The 21,227-nt window shown below is 55.7% G+C and overlaps 1 protein-coding gene across 2 annotated transcripts; it reads left to right on the top strand.

Annotated features, from left to right (window-relative positions):
* The first annotated feature begins 187 nt into the window (after positions 1–187).
* Positions 188–20,630, top strand: RPH3A (rabphilin 3A). Of its 2 annotated transcripts, XM_039724818.1 has the most exons (18): positions 188–368; positions 7,421–7,550; positions 7,750–7,836; positions 8,190–8,352; positions 8,722–8,748; positions 10,672–10,809; positions 10,901–10,969; positions 11,088–11,150; positions 11,220–11,420; positions 12,088–12,167; positions 12,716–12,790; positions 13,792–13,901; positions 14,620–14,746; positions 15,168–15,224; positions 15,424–15,575; positions 16,984–17,065; positions 17,527–17,623; positions 17,951–20,630. In XM_039724818.1, exons 1-18 carry the CDS (start codon positions 340–342, stop codon positions 18,079–18,081), a joined length of 1,818 nt encoding a protein of 605 aa, XP_039580752.1. In that variant the 5' UTR covers positions 188–339; the 3' UTR covers positions 18,082–20,630. The 2 variants fall into 2 exon arrangements, with proteins under 2 accessions (XP_039580752.1, XP_039580754.1); XM_039724820.1 differs by lacking the exon at positions 8,722–8,748 and having other exon boundaries at positions 189–368.
* Positions 20,631–21,227: the final 597 nt, after the last annotated feature.

Here is a 21,227-nt window from a genome sequence, read left to right as displayed (position 1 = left end):
CTGGGGACATGGGCTGGGTTTGGGGTCTGGAAGATGGGGAAGTGGGCTGTGTTTGGGGTTTGGAGGATGGAGAGATGGGCTGGGTTTGGGGTCTGGGGAGGCGGGCTGGGTTTGGGGTCTGGAGAATGGGAAGGAGGGCTGGGTTGGGGTTTGGGTCGGTGCCTGGGCACAGCCGGGCTGGGGATGGACCCGTGGCCACCTCCCTGTCCCTGCTGTCCCCGCTGTCCCCGCAGGTCAGTGGCGGGGTGGGCGGCACAGCCCGAGCGGCAGCGCAAGGGCGAGGAGCTGACGGATGAGGAGAAGGAAATCATCAACCGGGTGATCGCCCGCGCCGAGAAGATGGAGGAGATGGAGCAGGAGCGCATCGGGTAAGGCGGGCTGTGACACCGAGGGACACAGCGGGGACACAGCGGGGACAGAGGGACCCCGGGGCCGCGCAGGAGGCTCTGCTTGGCTGCTTTCCTGGGCAGCAGCCTCTGCACTGCGGTGCTGCTCCTGGAAGGAGCCTGCGGGGATCTTTGGGCCCCGGCCAGGAGGAACCTGGGAGGGAGCGGCTCCGGGAGCCTCGGGGGGCTGCAGCCTTCTGCTCTCATCCCGGGGTTTTTTTTTCAGTGGAAAAGGGATCATTGGCAGCACTTGTCACATCGGCAGCGCTGAGCCAGGGCATGGTTTGGTGCTGTTGTGGGATGGGTGAATCCTGCTCTGGGTGAGGCTCAGGAGGGCTGAGTGATGCTGCCCCAGGGCTGTGATGCTCGGGTTTGCCAGGCTGGCTCTGCCAGGGAGGCAGTGATGGTGTGGCTGGCCCTCAGCTGGCCAGGCTGCTTCAGGGAGCTGCTCGTGGAAATCCTGATTTTCTGGGATTTTTCTGTTCTGGGTCCTGGGGTCCCCAGCACCACTGGTGCCTCATTTTTCACCAGGGGCATTCCCAGTGCCCGTGTTTCCTTTCCTGCCAGGTGAAACGAGCTAAGGGCGAGGTATCCATCCCCTTCCTCTGCTGGGAATGGTTTTCCAGAGGGAATCTCCATGATCCCGTTGGAATCTCCATAATCCTGTTTTTCTGACAGAGGAGCACTTTCTTCTCACTGAGTTTAAGCATCCACTGCTCCTTTTTTCTTTTCCCAGCAGGGAAAACACTCAGACCCCGGCAGGAGCCACACTCTCCACTGCTTTGGGAAGTGCCACATTCCCTCTCACAGCTCATGGACAATTTGCTGTCCCTTAAAAATTAGGCTGCTCTGGCTGTGGAGAAAATTTATTTCCTCATTTTCCAGCAATCCTTGCTTAGGATTTGAACATCCTGGGAAGGTTTTGCCTCTCCAGGGGCTGTTCTCCCTGGCTGGGCTCGCTCCTTCCCCGTGGATGTGCTGTCCCCTGGGGCTGGGCATCACTTTGCACCCCTTCTCGGCTCTTTGGCAGAAGCCAGGTGGGAGCTGCTCTCTCTGAGCGGGTGATTCACGCCCAGGAAGAGCTCACAAACAGCTTTCCCCGGCGCTCCCCTTCCCCAGCCCGGTAAGAATTCCTTGGATGAGCGCTAAATCATCCTGGGGAGAGGTTTTTTTTGTACAGCTGTTTTCCAGCCCTTCCCTTTGGCGAGCCGGGGGAGGTTTGCTCATCCTCATTCATGAAAAGCCGGGCGGAGGGGCTGGGAGCCGGGAATTCTGGCGGATGTGCAGCCGCAGCTGATTCCCCTCCTGCGAGGAGGAGGAGGAGGAGGAGGCGTAGCGGGAGCCGTGCCAGCCCCTTTGTGTTTGTTGGCTTGCACAACAAGAGCTGTAGGATTTTCAGCCCCGGGAATGTGGGACAGCGGCTGGATCAGCCTCGCAGGGAGTCGGGAATCATCCGTTCGGGAGAGGCTCGGGTGTTATCCGGGATAGCTCGCTCCGTTATAATAAATATATTATCAGAAATAATCCGGGTTTGCCAGGCTGGCTCTGGCAGGGAGGCTGTGATGGTGTGGCTGGCCCTCGGCTGGCCGGGATCTTTAGGGAGCTGCTCATGGAAAGCCCGATTTTCTGGGATTTCCTGGGGTTTTTCTATTCCTGTAAAGGGAAAAATGAATCCATTAAAACTCACCCAGAGAAGCCCCATTCCTGGAAGTGTCCAGCAACCTGGGATAGTGGAAGGTGTCCCTGCACGTGGCAGGGGTCCTTTCCAACCCAAACCATTCCATTTTTCCATGAAAACACTGGTTTTGGTTAATATAAGGAATAGCTCACACGGAGTGAGATTCCAGAGGGGGAATATGTGGTGAATACTTGGATTTGCCTCAATAAGTGGAGGTGTTTGAGGGATTCATTTGAGCTTTACACCCAATCCTTGAGGAATCCTGAATCCCACAACCAGGGCTGTGGATGAACCTCCTCGTGCCTCAAACCCTCCCCAATTTTTTGCCCTCCATCTCCTGTACCCTCCACCCCACCAGCCCCTTGTCTCGGGAACAAATCGATGCCTCCTGTCGAGCTGTTGTTTGTGGAGTTGGACTTGGTGTCAAACCCAGCTCAGACTAATCCTGTGAGGGAGTATTTTTAGCTCTGAGGGTGGATGGATCCCGTGGGATGCGTGAGCTGGGTGCTGATGAGGCCTGGAGGACAGGGACGCTTGGCGTGGGGGGGATTTTTGTGTCTCGTGGCTCGGAGAAGGACGGGAGGAGCTGGAACCGTCCTGAGCATGACACAGCAGGAGCTGCTGGGTGATCGGGGTCTTCCTGTGGGGTGAGGGACACGGGGCTGGAAGTTTTGGGGAAAAGGGATCATCCACGTGGGCAGGGGTGGATCCGTTCTTGTCTGTGCTTGGGGGGCTCTGCGGTGGCTCTGGTGGCACTTTGGTGGCACTCTCCAGCTGCAATCCACGAGGATCCAGTTCTCCAGCTGCCACAGGAGCACCTGCAGGCACTAATTGACTAATTCTGCCTCTCTAATTGGGGGCCATCAATAACCCAGCCGGGCTGCTCACTGCCTAATGAGCTCCAGCAGCTCCTGGCACTGAGGGAAGCTCTGAAACCATCCCGAGGTGGCAGTGGGTATTTCTGGAGAGCACGGAGCTGGCTCTCCCAGAGGGAAGGTGACAGCTGGCTGCTGGCTCTGGCCGTGGCCCTGTGGTCCCCTCTGGACGTGCAGTGGCCTGGCTGTGTCCCCCTGGCTCCCACCTTGGCTCCAAGAGGAGCAGCAGGATTGGATTTTCATTTAACCGGGCTGCTCATGGCACAGGGATAACGCAGGGGCAGATGGAAGTCCCTGGGGATTAAATCATTAACCTCAGTGGCAGGGGAGCTGTCTGGGGACCACAGCCTGCCATCTTCATCCCTGTGTGCAGACAGCACAGAGGTAAAACTCAGGCTCAGGGCAGGGCAGGGAGGTTACTGGAGACACTGGGAGCCTCTCCTGGGGTGCCAATTTCTGGAGGAGATGAGGTTCAGTGGTGACCAGGGGACAGCTTGTGCTGCTGGAGATTTTGGGGGGGTTTGGTTGAGCTTTCCCCTCCAAAAAACCCATCCTCTCTTATTTCCAAGACTGCAAAAATTCCCAGCCTGCTGTAGCACATTCAGCAAGCCCCTGGATGAGCATGGGATGGGATTTTTGGAAAAACTCTGTGGGTCTCCCTTCTGTGGGTGAGGGCTCAGCCTGGAAAAGCCCCAGTGGTGCTTTACCTTTAGCTCCCTGCCCACTTGGAGGGGAGGAAAATTGCTTCTCATTTCTCATCCCAATTTTTATTATGTTTCCCTTAATCTGGAGCTTGGCTGCTTTTCTTGTCCCTTTTCCACCAGGAAAATGAGCTTTAATTTAATATTCATCCCTTTAAGGCAAACGATTTCCCCATGGAGATGAGGCTGGGCTTCATTCTGGAGGCTCTTGGTGACCTCCTTTGTGTTGCACTGGAATTTTTTCGCCATGGATGTGGTGGCTGAGCCCTGCTGCTTCCTGCAAGGCCCTGAGGAGCACGTGGATCATGGTGGCCTGGATCAGATCCTTCCCCATGGATCAGGTCCTTCCCCATGGATCAGGTCCTTTTCCCACCCTTTTTGCTGCATTAAAAATCCTCCCTGCCACAATTTAAAGCTCATTAAGGACACCTTGGCCATTCATTTCTGCAGTGCTGATGAATATTTAAACACAGCAAACCCCTGCTCTGTTGTTAAGCCTCATTTCCTGGGATCATCAGCGCTTCATTCTGGTCGCTCTGTCCCTCTTCCCACCCCTCTTCTCCTGCTGCAATGCTGAGAATTCCATGGAATCCTCATTTAGGTTGGGAAAGGCTTCAAAGCCACGGAATCCAAGCCTAAACCCAGCTCTGCCAGAGCCACCACAGGCTCTGTCCCACCCAGGACTGAGGGATCCCCCATCCCTGTGGGATCCTTTTCCTGCCATGGACCACGGGGAATGTTTGGATGTGCTCCAGGGATGTCCCCACTGCCCACTTCCCCCTCCCAAACCCCATTCCTGGGGCTGGGCTGATTTTTTTAACAATTGGGAGGATATTTCCTGGGGAGTTGAAGTGCAGATCATGGGGAGGAAGGTGCTGCTGGAGCCGTGGAAGGCAGAGGGATGAGCTGGAGGCAGGTTGTGTGCAATGAAAGTGAGGAGGAAATGATCTCCAGTGGAGAGAAAAGCTTTTGGGAAGGCAGAAATCTCATTCCTGGTGAGGGCAGGGCTTCCCTTGGTTATTAATGGGAGAATGGGATGGATTTGGATCTCTGGAGATGCTGGATGGAGCTGGAAACAAACCTGGGTGCTTTTTTTTCCTCCCAGTTGTTGCCTTTATCAGGAGCTTCTCAGCCCAGGGGTCTGGGCACAACCCCCCCTTTCTTCCTGCCAGGTTCACACCAGGACTTTAAATTGAATTTTTTTCTACAGTTCTCTCCCAGCAGCGTTTGAGTCATGGGGAGAAAAAAAAAAATAAAAAAAGAGCCCAATTTCTCCCTCTTGAATGGATGTTTTAATTAGGGAAATGTACTTGGCTTGCAAGTGGTGCCACAGGTGTGTCCTGGCTGCTGAGCTCCTCCAGCAGCTCAAAAATCCCACTTAAGGAGCAGCTCGTGGTAAATGAGAGCCTGGCAGAGATTTTTGCAGCTAAATAATGAATCTCTTGAAATGCAAAGGCTTTTTCCTCTTTTTTGCCTTTTTTTTTTTTTCTCCCTCCCTTTGATTGTGCCATTTGTTCCAGTTTCTATAATAAGTTTGTTTGGGCTTGCAGATTTCCAACTGGAAGCTGCTTTGCTCGGAGCTCCTGCAGCTCAGAGGGAGGAACTGCAGGGGATATGGGGTTTGTCCATGAACAAAAGAGAGGTTTTTTCCCCCAAAATGTTCCCCCTTGGTGAGGTGGGTGTTGATAAAATCTGGCTGTTGTGGGGATCATGCATTCCATGGGATGTGGGCTGGGGTTAATTGCTTTTAAACAGCGCTTGGGGAGCAGCCAGGATCCAGGTTTTGATTGGAATTGCTGGCTGGGTGTTTGTGGGGTGGTGCAGCTCTGCTGGGGTCTCTGGGATTTCTGTGTTTGCCACAGGCTCTGGAGCTTGGGAAGGCACCGGGGGTGGGTGGTGGCTCCAGAGCTGGGTGATTCTCCAGGGAGGAACCACCTGTGGATGGGAAGGGCAGGGATGGACCACGGCACCTCTCAAGTGAACCCCAGCATGGTTTGGGTTGGAAGGATCTCAAATCTCCTCTCATTCCACGGGCAGGGACACTTTCCACCCGCCCAGGCTGCTCCAAGCCCCATCCCACACTGGAGCAGGGAGCTTCTCCCTGCGGTGGGAAAGCACAAATCCCCTGGCTGTGTTCTGAGGGTGCTGTTTGTCAGCACCAGGATGAGAACCAGGATTGCTGCATTTCGAGCCCCCGGGGCTGGCGGGAACTCGTGATCTCTCCCATCTGCTGTCTGGTGACACCAGAGCTGTGAAAACAGAGCCTTGTGCCCACTGCTGGCTCTGTCTGGCTCCGCTGCTGCCCACCCAGCCCAGCTTCCAGCTGGGAGCAGGCTGCGGGTTCATCTGGAAGTGGCAGGAGGCGGCTCCAGCGGGATCGGCCCCGCGTGGGGAGCAGTGGGAGATTCCTGGCTGGGTTTTGGCACAGCTGAGCTGTTAACGTGGCTTTGCTTGGATCATTTTTGGAGTTATGGATCCACATGCCTGAGCGTGGCTGGGGTTGGTGGCTTTGAGATGTCCCTGTGGACTGCAGTGAAACCTTTTTGGGCTGTCATGTCCTAAAATGCTTCATTTTGGGAAGAAATTCCTCCCTGGGAGGGTGGCGAGGCCCTGGCACAGGTTGCCCATCCCTGGAAGAGTCCAAGGCCAGCCTGGTCTAGTGGGAGGTGTCCCTGCCCATGGCAGGGGTGGAACTGGATGATTTTAAGGTTCCTCCAAACCAAAACCATGCCATGCTCGTAAAATTTCCCCTCCTCGTGCTGCTGTTCGTTCTTTTATTCAACTTTTCCCCACGGAGCCCATGGAATTCTGGCTGTCCAACACACAGGGTGTGTGCAGGGAACCTGTGGATGGTTTATGAGCATTTCAGAGGCCCTGGCAGCCGAGTCACCACGAATGTGAAGCTGTCACCCCTCGTGGGAAAAGCCTTTCCAACACCCGGCGTTTTTTTCCGCCGCGGCTCCGTCAGATTTGGGTCAGGCTGCCACAGGGGGCTGCTCCCTCCGGTGGGCTCGGGTCTCCTCCTCCCTTTCTTCATTCCTTCCTCACTGAATGACATAAATAATGCAGTTTTTTTCCCTTGCTGTGCTATTTTTAGGGCCAGGATTCTGGGTTAGCTGAGCGCACGACGCCGACGCCAGCTCCCGGCTGCTCGCAGCTCCTTCCTCCCTTCCAAACTCCTTCAGCCCATGCTGCCTTTCCAAAACTTCCTCAGCTGGTTTTGGTTTTTGACTTTTTATTTACCTTTGCAGGAACCAGGTGTGTTTTCACAGCCTGACCTCCAGTGGGCTTTCATGCCAATGCAAGAATTTCCATCAAATATACACATTTGTATATTATTTTTCCTCAAATAATAACAAAATTAATTAATGAATTAACCCAATCCTCATTAGAGGCCTTCCAGGCTCTCCTCCTTCAGCTCTTCATGATCAGCTGCCGGGACTGGGTGGAAATGTTTCTATTTAGGGACAAGTTGCACCATGCAAAGCTGCTGCCTTGGATGGATTTTCCACGTCCACGGAGCTGGGGCTGGTGCCACCTCTCTGGCAGCATCCCTGGAAGTCGATATTGTGCCATATGAACCTGTTGGAATCTTATTTCCTGCTGGGATGTGCTTTTGTCCTGTAGCTGGAAGGGGAGAGGCTCCGTGGGGAGCGACACCTGGAAAAGGAACAGCCAGACCCAAGGCATTGGCTGCCCCGGGAGCGGGGCCTGCCCCGTGTCCTGCCCTTTTCCTGGCATTCCCTGTGCCCTTGCTGACGTCCCTGTGCCCTGTGGCAGGCGCCTGATGACCCGGCTGGAGGACATGCGCCGCAGCGTGCTGGGGGACGGCGTCAACCGCTGCATCCTCTGCGGGGAGCAGCTGGGGACCAGGGGCTCCGCCTGCGTCGTCTGCGAGGACTGCAAGAAGGTGAGACCCCCCCGAAGGTGAGACAACACCCCCGAGCCCCAAAAACCCCCCAGCCCGGGGGCACTGTGGATTTTGGTTGCCTGTTTCCATAGCCCGGCACCCCCGGGGTCACTGGTGGTCGTGCAGGAAAAGCTCTCGTTGAGGTGTTGGGGACATTTTGGTGGCACCGGTGTCACTCAGATCTTTGTTTTGCCCTCAGAACGTGTGCACCAAGTGTGGGGTGCAGACCACCAACAACCGGCCCCAGGCCATCTGGCTCTGCAAGATCTGCAGCGAGCAGCGGGAGGTGCGTGTGGCCCCTGTCCCCTCTGTCCCCTCTGTCCCCACCCCAGACCTCTGAGACTGACCAACTCAACCTCCCAGGAGCCTCCAGCACCACCCAGCCTCGCCCAGCGGTTGTTTGAGCGTGGTTCTTACAGGATGGTTTTGTTTTCTACACAAAATGAGCTTTTATTTCATGAAAACAGAGGTTTGGGGCTCCAAGGGGCTGCTGTGGGCAGAGATTGGCTGCTGCGGCATGAGCTGGGGAGTTAATTGATTAATTAATTAGCGGGATGGGCTGCAGGGTGGGGATGTGGGGTCTCTGGAGGAAGCCCAGGGTGGCGTGAAGCCCTGAGAGGCCCCACCCTGCTCCCACAGGTGTGGAAACGCTCCGGTGCCTGGTTCTTCAAGGGTTTGCCCAAGCAGATGCTGCCACAGCAGATGCCCGTCAGCAAGAAGGGACCCCAAACCCCGAGCGAGCCCCGCCCGGCCGAGCCACCCGCCCCGGACCCCAAAATCCCCTCCAGGGCACCCACCCGAGGTAGGTGACAGCGAGGGCTGTCCCCCAGCACTGCCATCGAGGTTCTGGGCTCCTTCCCATCCTCAGCAAGGGAAAATTCTGGGGAAAAAGCATCCGGAGCAGTCGTGGGCTGCTGCCCGTGTGCTAGAGGGGGTAGCAATGGAGGTTTTATCCAGGATTTCCAGGTGGGGCTGGGTGGGCTTGCAGGACACCCTCGAACAAAGGGGATCAGGGCCCGGCTGAGGGTTTGGGACGTGGGGATGGGGAAGGCTTGAAAAAATAAGGATAAAATAGGGAAATTGTGGGAAACAGTGGCAGCACGTCCCGGGATGGGGTTGGGGGTGCGTGGGCCACAGCTTCACCCCCTCTCGCTCTGTTTGTGCCCCCAAGGCCAGGCGGATGCTGAGGACACCGAGGGTAAGCACCGGCCTCTGTCCCCTCCCTGTGCCGAGCCCTGTCCCTGCTGCCTCCTCCTCTTCCCAAGGCGTTTTCCCACCCAGTTCCCCCCCGGGATGCTGCGGCAGGATCTCTCCTTGCTGCTGCCGCCCACCCTGCGGGGGGCCCGGGTTATTCCAGGGCTTCCCCACCTCCCGCACACGCCGTTCCCGAGCCGCCTCCGTGGGTGCTGGCTCTGCTGGGAGGGGCAAGTGTTTTTGGGGTTTTTTTTCCCTGGTTATTTAACCAGAAATCCTTGGAAAACCTCCCGGGGAAAGTTTAGGAGGCTTGTGGGGGCTTGTGCAGGTCTGTGGGGGATGGAGCAGCCCAGCCTTGCGCGGTGCGCGGGAGGCAGAGCAGGGTGAGGATGCAGCAGTGGCTTGTTCTGGTTATTCCTTGCACCCTCCGGCACTTCCCGTGGTGGAATCATTCAGTTTGGAAGAGCCCTCAAAGCCCATGGAGTTCAACCATTCCTCCAGCACTGCCAAGGCCACACTGACCCAGGTCCCCAAGGGTCACATCCACGCTTGCTGTTAAATCCACCCGCAGGGATGGGGACTCCTGGGCTGCTGTGTCAGAGCTGGACAATCCTTCCAGTGAAGAAATTTTCCCTAATATCCAACCTAAACCTCCCCAGGCATTACTTCAGGCCATTTCCTCTTGTCCTGTTGCTTCTTGCCTGGGAGAAGAGCCCGACCCCCGCGTGGCTCCTGCCAGGGAGATGTGGAGAGTGAGGGGGTCTCCCTGGGAGTTCATTTTGGGTAACAGCCCCCAGTTTCACACTTCCACATGGGATGCCAAGGGGATGAGGATCCCTGATCCTCCTCCAACACTGTCTGCTCCTCATTTGGGTGATCATTAAGTTGGGAGCAGCGCAGTGGCTGCAAACCCTCCTCTTCCTTGGCTCCGTGGAAGAGGCAAAGAGGGACTGGGGAGACAGATCCCGCCTGGAATGGTCCCCTCCATCCCACCCTTCCTTTAGCCCAGGTTCTGATGCCCCCAGCTGATGATCTCCCTCTTCCCGTGCAGCAGCAGTCGGGGAAAGCACTTAATTAAGGCAATTTAATCACCGTGCCGTTAAACCTCCCAGCCCCACGGGCAGCTTTTATTAATCCAGGGCTCCTGGAGTCGGGAAGGCTTTGCCAGCTCCGCACGTCCCTGCCGGTGCTCAGCATGCTCCTGCCGTGCCCACGATTTTCCTACAGCTCCCTTGGAAAATTATTTATTGCACGGCTCTCTCTGCACCACGGGGCTCCTGCTCCTGGATGCTCATTTCCCTGCTCCCTGCTCTTCAGCATTCCCGGTGTTTTTCCCTCTCTCCCTCCTCCTTTCCCCCCCCCAATCTGTTGAGTTCCGCTTTGTCCTCGCGCCCGGTGACCCTGAGAGCCCAGCCAAGGAGAAACAGCCCATTTATGTCACGGCAAAGATTTATCCCTGGCGTCTCCAGCAGCAGCCAGGTGAGCGCCGAGACCTTTCCCGTCACGTCCGTGGGGTCGCAATTCATCACCCCGGAGCGCTGGGCTGGGATTTATCCGCTGGGTGATGGAAGGAGAGGCAGAGGCAGCTGCCACGGCTGTCTCCCTAATAAATGGGAGATGATCAGCAGAAGGAAAATAGGATCCCCCCTCCCAACCCCAGGAATGTGGAGCTGTGGTGCCATCAGGGGTCTGAAGGGTGCTGAGGACCAGGAGATGGATACCTCAGGCCTCGTTTTCCCATAGGACTCGTGTGTCCTTGGGGATTTCCTGAGCAGGTTTGACGGTGCAGAGCCCTCCTGCCGCAGTGCCCGGAGCTCGCAGGTGCTGCTGCAGTGGCCGCGCCATTGTCCCCCCGCTGCTGGCACCCAGGCCGGGGACGGCAGCTCGCCTCTCCAGCCTCACTGCTCCTTTCTCCCTCTCCCTGCAGGCACCGACGGCACAGCGGCCGCCCGGGGGAGCCGCAAAGCGGCCGAGGGCCGGCCGGGTCCGTGCGGCAGCGAGGACAGCGCTGGGGACAGCGACAGCCGCGACCACGCTGCGGAGAGCGGGGCCAGCCGGAGCCCCGGTGAGCGCGGCGCTGCTCCCGCATCCCGGCACGGACAGATGGGGGGACACAAAGCCGGGTGCTCTCTGTGACTGTCCCCCGCTCCTTGCAGGTGTGAAGAGAACCAGCTCCGTGCAGGGCCAGCGGCCGCCCCCGCCGGCCAGCGCCCCGGGATCCGCAGGTAGGATGCGATGGGAGCCCCGGGCACACCCCGCGGGCAGCGGCTGCGGCTCAGCAGGGTGGGAGCGGGCACCGGGGCATGTCGCAGGCGGTGATGCCACCCACCTCTGTCTCCCCAGCGCCGGCGGCCGCAGCGGCGAGGCCGGGTGCCGGGGGTCCCGCCCGCTTCCCGGAGAGACAAGGTAACCCCGGGCGGGCTGCGGGGGGCCGGGGGCAGCGCGGGCCGGGGGATAACGGGGTCCCTCCCGCAGCGAGCCCCCCGGAGCCGGCCCGCGGCGCCGCCAGGGAGGAGCGGGCAGGGGGCTCTGCCGTGCCCCCCGGCAGGGAGGAGAGGCCGGCCTGGCAGCCCCCCGCCGCCACCCAGCCCCCGCCCGCAGCCGCGGCCCCGCAGCGGCAGCAGCCCCGCGAGGAGGAGGAGGAGGATGCCAACAGCTACGACTCGGATGAAGGCAGTATGTAGCCTCGGAAGGGAGGGAGTTTCTTTGGGAAATGTGGGGTTTGGAGGAGGTTGCTGGGTGGGCGTGACTCGCGTTGGAAGGCGGTGGGTGTCCAGCGGGGAAAGTCCTTGGGGAATGGTGCTTCCCTGCGGGGATTGGAGGGGGAGGATCTGTGGTAGAACACCCTGGGTGGGAAGAGCTGCTCCGGGTCGGGATCGGTGCTTGGATTGGAGCAGCTGATGCCCTCTGTGCCTGCTCTTCATCCCTGGGATGAAGGAGCACGAGCCTGACTTGTTTCCAAAAAGCCAAGACGGGAGCCAGGGGCTGATCCCAGCCTTGGCAGGAGCTGCTGCCCCGAGCTGGAGCATCTCCTCAGGGTCCAGGGTGGAACTGCTATGGGAAGGGTTGGTAGGGTTATTCCTCCTTTGCCTGGAGAATACCGGAGTCAGCTCCAGAGCCCCAGGCTGCTCTCCCTGGGCAGTCCCTGCCCTGCAAAGCTCTGCAGAGCTCCCGAATCCGCCTGGATTTGCGGCGGTTTGGCCGCTGCCAGCGCAGTGTCACTGCATTAAACAGCTTTTACATTTGACCCGCAAATCTTTCTAATTATTACTAATCGGGGATGATTAAATGCAGTTATTGGCTGGGGTTTTAACGAGGTTGTTTCCTCCTCCCTCTCTGTCAGCCACGCTGGGAGCTCTGGAGTTCAGCCTGCTCTACGACCAGGACAACAGCTCCCTGCACTGCACCCTCATCAAGGCCAAGGCAAGGGCTCCTCTTTTCCCCCCCTTTTTCCTGATTTAAATCCATCTGGCTCCCAGTTTCTCTGGTACAATGGGAAGGAAGCCATGTGGCTGCTGGCAGAGGCTGCTCCCTTGGGAGACTCCAGGCACAGCTGCTCCTGGCTGGGGAGGGTTGTGGGGCTTTTCCTTGTGTGACTCCAAGAGATCTGTGGGAGTGGTGATGCCCTGGAACAGTCCTCCCAGAGAAACTGTGGCTGCTCCATCCCTGGAAGTGCCCAAGGCCAGGTTGGAGCACCCTGGGATGGTGGAAGATGTCCCTGCTTGTGGCAGGGAGTGGAACTTGGTGATATTTGAGGTTTCCTCCAACCCAAACCATCCTGTGATTCCACAATGCTGATTTTTCCTGGGATGGGTTGGTTCAGCACATCCTGGCGCCCACAGCTGCTCAGGGCAGAGGCTCTTGGGTCACTGAACACATTTTCTCTTTGCGTTTTTCATGGGCACATTTTTCTCTCCCTTGTCTTTGCTGAAGGAGAATTCATATCCTGTGCTTCCTTTATCCTTTTTTAGGGCTTAAAACCAATGGATTCCAATGGGCTGGCTGATCCCTATGTGAAGCTGCACCTCCTGCCTGGAGCCAGCAAGGTGAGGCTTTGCCAGGTTTGGTGCTGGGGATGGAGCAGAGGTTTCTCAAATCCCCCTCAGGTCCCTCCCTCAGATCAGATTTTCCCTGTTGATTTCCCTGCTTGCTCTGTTTTCCCTGGGGATGTCTCTGATGCTCCCAGATGCTCTCCCAGACCCCAGGAACAGCTCATCCTGCAGGCAGGAATCTGCTCAGGGATGGAGGGAAGCTCCAGAGGAGGCATTGCTGTTAATGCATCACAAAACATCTGCCCAAAAAATCTAATTATGCCCAGGGCTGGAATTATCCGTTTGCTTGGGAGCTGCAGCACGTTCTTGTTGGAGCAGCTGTGGGGGAAACTCTGGCTCCATCATGGAAATTGCTGGAAATCTCCCTCCCCAGCCCAGCTGAGCTGATCTGGGTGGGCAAACCTTGAGGAAGGAATGAGCACCAGCAGTGCTGGCTCTTTGCTCAGAGGGTGCAGCAGAGTTCTGCTCAGAGGAACCAGGAGTAAAACCAGGGGAAAACTGACAATAAAGTAATTGGATTGATTTTACAGCTGTGCTTTATGCACAGGGACACCTGGTCTTGTTTGGAGGAAATCCAGGTGTGATGTTGGGAATTGCTTAGATTTCTGCTGCTCTCATTTGCTAATTTTTTAAATTTTTTTTTAATTTTGAATGTGTGGTTGTGAAAGACACACAAGCAAGTGACAGCTCCTCAATTCCCCACTGTCACCTCTTTTTGACCACGAGAGGTGTGACCTGAGCACGTCCACATCCCACATTCTGCCCTGGGCACCTTTTCCCCTCTCCTTGAAGGAATAAACCCCAGGGAGTGACAAAATCCAGGCTCTCCCGGCCACCAAATACTCGGCGCTTGTGCAAAATTCCACCTTGATGCTCCCTGGGAGCTCACCATCACCCAGCTGTGCCAGCTGTGATGGGGCAGGGATTTGGGATTTGGGATTTGGGCAGGGAGGAGTCCTGGGGTGCGATTCCCCCGTGTTTGTCTGACCCCACAGTCGAACAAGCTGAGGACGAAGACGCTGCGCAACACACGGAACCCGGTGTGGAACGAGACCCTGGTGTACCACGGCATCACCGACGAGGACATGCAGAGGAAAACCCTCAGGCAAGGCCAGCAGCAGCCCAGGGGTGCCACGGGGTGGGGCCGTGGGGGTCCTCACTCACAGCACCTCCCCCAGGACAGCAGGGGGGTTAGGGCTGTGAGAAATGCACTTTTGGGTTAAAATCAACACGAATTTGGTCATTTGGATGGTTCTTTGAAGAGAGGAGAACCAGCATTTTGACCTTGTCATTTAATAGTAGATTATTGATTATACTGTGATTTTTATCATCATAGAGATGTGCATCTCTGCTGATTTGACAATAAACCAGCAAAAAAAAGTCCATATAAATATCTCTTAAAGTTTATGGCTCTTCCCCCCCTCAGAAAACTTCCACCTCTTCATTTCTTGCCCCATCACAAAGCAAATATTAAAAATGTTGAATTTTTTTTTTTTTTAAGATAGAAATTTGGGGGTTGATGGCTTTTATTCAGAGGAAATCCAGATCAAGGGTGGGTTTGTGGGGGTTTTGTTTTGCTTTTCCCTCCCTGCAGGGATGGGTTTGGCTCTGGAGTCGGGCACTGCTCCAGCCTGACTGATGTTCCCTTTTCACTTTGGCATTTGATGGCTTTTGTTCAGAGGAAATCCAGACCAAGAGTGGGTTTGGGGGGTTTTGTTTTGCTTTTCCCTCCCCTCAGCAGTGCCCCTGCAGGGATGGGTTTGGCTCTGGAGTCGGGCACTGCTCCAGCCTGGCTGATGTTCCCTTTTCCCTCTCCCCTTCAGGATCTCCGTGTGTGACGAGGACAAATTCGGCCACAATGAATTTATTGGAGAAACCAGAGTTGCCTTGAAAAAACTCAAAGCCAACCAGAAAAAGAACTTCAACATCTGCCTGGAGAGAGTAATACCAGTGAGTGTCTGTGAAAATTCCTTCTGTTCCCCTTGGAAATGGCACCTGAGGGATGCAGGGAGGGGCTGGAGGTGCCCGACTTCCCTGGCACCTTTAGGAGTTACATTCCCACCTGGGCTGATGTGACATCCCAAGGCCAGGAGATAAGAGCATGGTGGGAATCCATGGGAAGATACTCCAGGGCCTGCTCCTGTTGGCTTTGCCAGCCCCTGGGGATGGATGTCACCATGGAGGAGGGGACAGCTTGCTCTGTCCCTCGTTGAATCCACTGGGACGGGGTTGATGGAGCAGATGGAGACTCCTGAGGTCCCTCCACTTTGGAGTGCGGAGCTGGGCTGCCTGCATTCCCAGCTGGTTTTGCTGTGGGATGGTGCCTCTCCCAGTCATTCATGGCAGCCTCCTTGTCCCTTTCCCATCCCAGACGAAGCGCGCCGGAACAACGGGCGCATCCCGCGGGATGGCTCTGTACGAGGAGGAGGTGAGTCCTCAGAGCAGCACAAGCTCCACCCACATCCTCTCCACCATCCCTCCCTCGTGTACAACCCCATCATCCCCCCCAACATTCCCTGCCATCCATCCCATCCCTCCTCCTCCACGCGGAGTTTTCCCGTTTTTCCTCCACACGCGGAGTTTTCCCGTTTTTCCTCCCCGCCCACCTCTGGCGGCTCCTCCCGCAGGTGGATCGCGGCGGGGACGTGGAGGAGCGCGGGAAGATCCTGGTGTCCCTCATGTACAGCACCCAGCAGGGCGGGCTCATCGTGGGCATCGTGCGCTGCGTGCACCTGGCGGCCATGGACGCCAACGGATACTCGGATCCCTTCGTCAAGCTGTGAGTGCTCCGGGAATGGCTCCGGGCTGGAATGGCTCCCTGCTGGCCTTCCTCTGGAGCCCTGGCACGGCAGGAGCTCTCCAGCAGTGGTGGTGTGCTCCTTGTGGGTGGTGTTGACCCAGCCCTTGGGTCTGTGGCTCCCCAGAGCTCCCCAAGTGCCCAGATCCCTCGTGGTGAATCCCAGGGCTGTTAAAGGCTGGAAAAGACTCCAGGAGTCCAAGCTTTGGCTGATCACCTCATGTCTGCAAGCAGAGAAGAGGGGGTGTGGGGTGGGTTGGTTGTGTTCGAGGGCCCCAGGATGGGGGAAGAGATGAGAGGCTTGACTCCATGTTTCAGAAGGCTGATTTATCATATTAAGATATTATATTGAAATGCTATACTAAAACCATACTTAAAAGAATAGAGAAAAAGGATCCATCAGAAAGCTGGAATGGAATGGAATGGAATGGAATGGAATGGAATGGAATGGAATGGAATGGAATGGAATGAATAACAAAAACCTGTGACCCTCAGAGAGTCCACACAGCTGGACCATGGTTGGTCATTAAGTAGAAACAACTCACATGGACCAATGACAGATGCACCTGTGGGTAAACAACCTCCAGGCCACCTTCCACACCATCAGTTATTGTTTACATTTCTATTCTGAGGCTTCTCAGCTAGAATGGGAGAAAAATCCTAGCAAAGGATTTTCATAGAACATCACAGGGACAGGTTTGGGGCTGGTGCCCGACTCCCCCAGGATCCACAGGAGTGGGATTCCCACCCGTGACTCGTCAAGGGAGTCCAGGGACAGTGGAAGCTGGAGGACAGGGGGTCCTTCTCTCCACCCCTGACCCGCCCTGGCTGCAGGACAGAGGAGGCTCCATGTCCCTCCATGCCCTGCTTGCTGCCCCATGAACCCCCATGGCTCCTGGGAACGTGGGGGAATGAGGTTTTTATTCCAACTTCATGAGCTGCACCACAGAGAAATCCCTGCAGCCGCTCCTGGTGGGGGTTTTGCTCCTGGTTTTTTCCTTTGCCTTCAGAAGAAAACCTCTGTTCTCCCTAAAGCTCATTCAGTGACTCTCATGTCGAACATATTCTGTTCATCTTTTTGTAGCTCAGTGGAACTGAGCACTTTCCCTTCCCAGTCTCTCTTTATTTGTTGTATTCTCCATTTCCACAAACAGAAGATGGTGGCTTTATATTTTTAAATCAACTTCTAACAGATCTAATTAATCCCAGCTCTAATTTGAGTTCTGGATCTGCACAGCCCCAGCCCCACACTTTTCCCACATCCTCTGGAAGGTGGGAAGAGAGACTGGCCTTAAATAAATCTCTTCCAGCCCAGAAGCTCACTTTTTTAAGCTTAGAAACTCCCACTGTTCTTGCACTTGAATTTTGAGCTGTTTTCTGTTGCCCCCAGTTGGCTGAAACCTGACATGGGCAAAAAGGCCAAGCACAAGACACAGATTAAGAAGAAAACATTGAATCCTGAGTTTAACGAGGTATGGATGGCTATTTTTTATATTATTAAATCAATTCACTGAGCACTGTGTTGAGTGGAGGAGGTGGAAGACAAACTCCCCAAGGTTTGGCTCTTTGCTCAAGCTCCTTTCCCACTCCTGCGCCCGGGAATATTTTGGGAATGACTTTGCCATGGCAGCACCACACACCCTGAAAGCTCCCTGCATCCCAGCTGGGGGTGTGGGTGGGATGAGCATTCCTGGGGGTGGAAACTGGAAATTCTCCACTGGTGCTGCTTGGATGGGACAGCTGGAAAGGGCTCACGTAGGTGCTTGACTCCTGGAAAAGAGGAGGAGCATTTTTCCTTCATTAATTATAATTTAACCATCCTCTCCTTGGATTTTGAACCCAGGCTGAGCAGAGATCAGGTCCAACCCTTTAACTGCCGCTTTTAGGGTGTGTTTTCCTTTGGGGTGTGACGTGGGCGCTCCCATTTCTGCAGGAGTTCTTCTATGACATCAAACACAGCGACCTGGCCAAGAAATCCCTGGACATTTCCGTCTGGGATTACGACATCGGAAAATCCAACGACTACATCGGTGAGAGATGGGCTGGGGGATTCTGCCCTCAGGGCAGGGGTTTGCTGCCTGGTTTGGGGTTTGCTCAATGGGAGGGGGGCCTGGGTCACCTGCCCAGGCGGGATGATGGAATCTGGAGGGTGCACCCCCCACACTGCCCAAATTTCAGCATCCTGGGAGGTCTTTTGGGCAGGAAAAGCATCTCCAGGCTTCTAATCTTCCATTAGATTTTTGATCCAGGAGGTGGAAAAAGCGTTGCAGGGTGTGAGGTGTGTGCCCGTGGCGGGATTTCCTGGCACATCAGCACCACCTCTGGATACAAAGTCTGCTCTTTTCCCCTTTTCCCAGGCGGCTGCCAGCTGGGAATCACGGCCAAGGGCGAGCGCTTGAAACACTGGTACGAGTGTTTGAAGAACAAGGACAAGAAGATCGAGCGCTGGCACACCCTGCAGAACGAGAACCACGTAGCCAGTGATTAAAGAGAGCCTCTGGCCGGCCCTCCCCGCCCTCTGCCACGCCCCTGTAGGTCCCTGATGTCCCTGGTGTCCCGTCTTCCAGCACAGCCATGCCTTGCTACAGCCTCTGATCCCAGGGTCCTCCTCCGAGCCCCTCCATCCTCCACTGGAAACTCCCCCAGATCTTTTCTATTCTCCTTTATTTATTTTCAGCTGGGGGAGGAAGGCTGTCGGGTTCCCCTGGTGTGTAATTTTGGCAAGCAATAGTTCCCTCCTGACTGTTCCCTCCTGACTGTTCCCCCTCTCTCTCTCCCCGTCCCCGTGGCAGCGTTCCCGTCGCGTTTCTGACGCTCCGTGTCCCTCCAGCCTCCGCTCCGGCGTCTCCCCCAGGGAGATGGGAGTGCTGGGCCTGGGAGCATCAGCCTGTCCTTGCTTGTGTGATCTCAATACCTCAGTTGCAATAACGAAAAAGCTCCTTGGCTTTGGTGTGGGTGTCACCGTCGCCTGGTGTCCGTGTCGTCGTGGTCAGGCCGAATCCGGTGTCACCGGCGTCATCCTGCGAGTCCTGCTTGAGCTTCACCTCTGGTTCGGCCCAGCTGAGCAATGTTGTGGCACATCCTTTGCTGAGAAGATCCACCACCAACAGCACGACAGCGACAAGGAGGGTTTGGGGAGCTCTGTGCTCGCAGGGGAGCAGGTTTGGGTTGGTTTGTGCTGTTCCCGGCCGCCGCAGGCGGTTCCTCCGCCCAAGGAATTTGGGGGCTCCGCTGCTGTAGGAGCCCAGCTGTGTTTTAGGGTTGTGACTACCTCCTCTTCACCTCTGAGCTGTGTAGTAGTGACTGGCCGAGCCCTGGAGGGGTCCTAGGTCCCCTCAGACCCCTCCTGCTTCCGAGGATTTACTGTTCCTTGGGAGGGAAGCTGAGGGAGCTGCTGCTTCCCCCCAGCCCCCTGATGTGTGCAAGGATTATTGCTTCAAACCACCACAGCTCCTGGAATTAGCTGGAACAGTCCGAGATCTTCCAAACTTGGGTTGTTTTGGTTTGGTTTTCTTTCGTTTTCCCCAGTTTTCTGCACAAGAACTCTCAGCCTGCACTTTAAGGGTGGCCTGGAGCTGTTGGATCTGGTCTGGACAGCAGGAGAGCACAGACTCTGCAGGTGCTGCTGCTGGGCTCTGGAGCCATTCCCTGGCTCTGGAGCCATTCCCTGGCTCTGGAACAATTTCCTGGCTCTGGAACCATTCCCTGGCTCTGGAGCCATTCCCTGGCTCTGGAGCCATTCCCTGGCTCTGGAACCCCCCAGGCCCTGTGGATAGGAGCACACTAAGCACTATGGAATGTATGGAATTTTTTTGTCACACTGAGCATGGGGTGTGAAACCTCCCCCTGGCCCCCTGCCCCCCCTGCTGCTGCTGCCCTCTTGGAGTTGGCTGAGTTCCATTCTCCTGATATTTTCTTGATCTCCCCGCACCCCCAGCAGAGCTTGCTGATGTGCCCTGAGTGTCCCCAGCCCCGGGTGACACAAACCCCTCTGAGCTGGGCTGGCCCAGCCTGGCACAGGCTCCCCCCTCCCTGGATCTCCAGGTGGGAAAAGCCAACCCAAGCCACCCCAGAGGGTCCAGCCAGGGCTGGGAATCCTCCTCCATCACCCCAAGTGATGTGATGGTGCTTGTGGCTTGGCTTGGGGTGGAAAGGAAGAGGACACCTGGAAATTTTCCCATTTTTCATGGAATTCTTGCCTCTGTGCTGGTCAGTGTGGCATCCCTGAGCCGCTCTGGCCAGGAGCAGACTGAAACAATCCTGGTTTTTTGGACTGTTCCCCTCTCCATCCCGTGCTGAGCTGTGGGATCCAGGAGCAATGGTTGGACTCTCCCTTTCTCAACCTTAATGACTCCAAGCTGCCACCACCCCTTCCAGAGGGATGGACCTGGCCCAAACATTCCTGGTCATACCCAGGGCAGCACCTGGGCACGGAGCTGTGCTGTGGAAATGTGTGGCTGAGGGTAAAAAAAACCTTTAAAATAATTATTTAAGCAATTCCTTAATTTCTCCCAGTCCTGCAGCAGCCCAGCCTCCTTTGTGTGCAGAACAACTCACTTAAGGTTACCCTTCTCCCATCCTGTACTCCCATCTCTGTTCAGCCTGCTCTCTTTGGGAAAAGGATACTCAGATCATCTCTTTGCACCTCCAAAAATCAAGTGCAACTTGCCAATCTCCTCAGTATCGTGCAAAACCACAGCCCTGGTCTCTGCCCCCCCTCTTCTCAGTTTTTCTGATTATAATTCCTGCCCTGAATGACTTCTTTTTGTTGTAAATAAAGCATGCAACTATGGATTGGGAATGGTGAAAAACAAACAAACAAAAAGGCAAAAAAAAAAGAAAATGAAAAGCCTCTTCTACTGCTGTTTGCATTCAGACTCGCATGCAGTGATTTTACAGCCAAATATCAGTTTACAACTGTTAAAGAGAAAAAGAAAACCTTACACAGGAATTAGAAATCCTCCAGTCTTCCGCTGCATGCAGCACAACATCCTCTCTTGATGTGGTATCTAATAAAGTGAGACTATTGGAAAAGAACAAAAAAAATTACAATTTTTTTGCTTCTTTCATTCCCCGTGGGAACAGGAACCTCATGGGGTGGACAAAGGGCCTGGTTCTGGGAATTCCTGGTGGGTTTGGGCTGCTGGCATTGAGTTGGGCTGGAGATGTTGAGAAGTTTGGGGTGGTTGGGAGAGAGATCCTGGAAGGGAGATCCTGGTTCCCCCAGGGTGGGTAACAGGGATTCCTGGGTTTGGGAATATCCTGGGTAAAATCATGCAGATTTAAATCGTCCACAGGCTCACCTCACTTGGTGCCTGGGGGTGAAACCCCTGAGGAAAAGCAGGAGTGGGGGTGAGAGAATATTTTTCCTCCCATCCACAGGCTCGTCTCACTTGGTGCCTGGGGGTGAACCCCTGAGGAAAAGCAGGAGTGGGGGTGAGAGAATATTTTTCCTCCCAGTTCCCTCCATCACCCCCAGTCTGGGGAGGAGGAGCCGCTCCCTCGTGGGGTGGCAGCTCCAACCAAGAAAGGATTTCCTTTTATTTCCTTTTATATCCATTTATTTCCTTTTATTTCCCTTTATTTCCTTTTATTTCCTTCTTTTCCTGGGCTCGATTCCCAGGCAGGGCTGGT

This window comes from Passer montanus, unplaced genomic scaffold (assembly GCF_014805655.1).
Source record: "Passer montanus isolate IOZ18808 unplaced genomic scaffold, ASM1480565v1 scaffold53, whole genome shotgun sequence".
Taxonomy (NCBI): domain Eukaryota; kingdom Metazoa; phylum Chordata; class Aves; order Passeriformes; family Passeridae; genus Passer; species Passer montanus.
The sequence above is the reverse complement of the archived record's forward strand: the minus strand, read 5'-3'. Positions and strand labels throughout refer to the sequence as shown.

Coding starts and splice junctions, on each gene's coding strand:
- RPH3A (XM_039724818.1), top strand. CDS start 340: ATGGAGGAGATGGAGCAGGAGCGCATCGG. Junction 11,151..11,219: donor CCGCTTCCCGGAGAGACAAG/GTAACCCCGGGC, acceptor TCCCTCCCGCAG/CGAGCCCCCCGGAGCCGGCC. Junction 17,624..17,950: donor AAAATCCAACGACTACATCG/GTGAGAGATGGG, acceptor CCCTTTTCCCAG/GCGGCTGCCAGCTGGGAATC.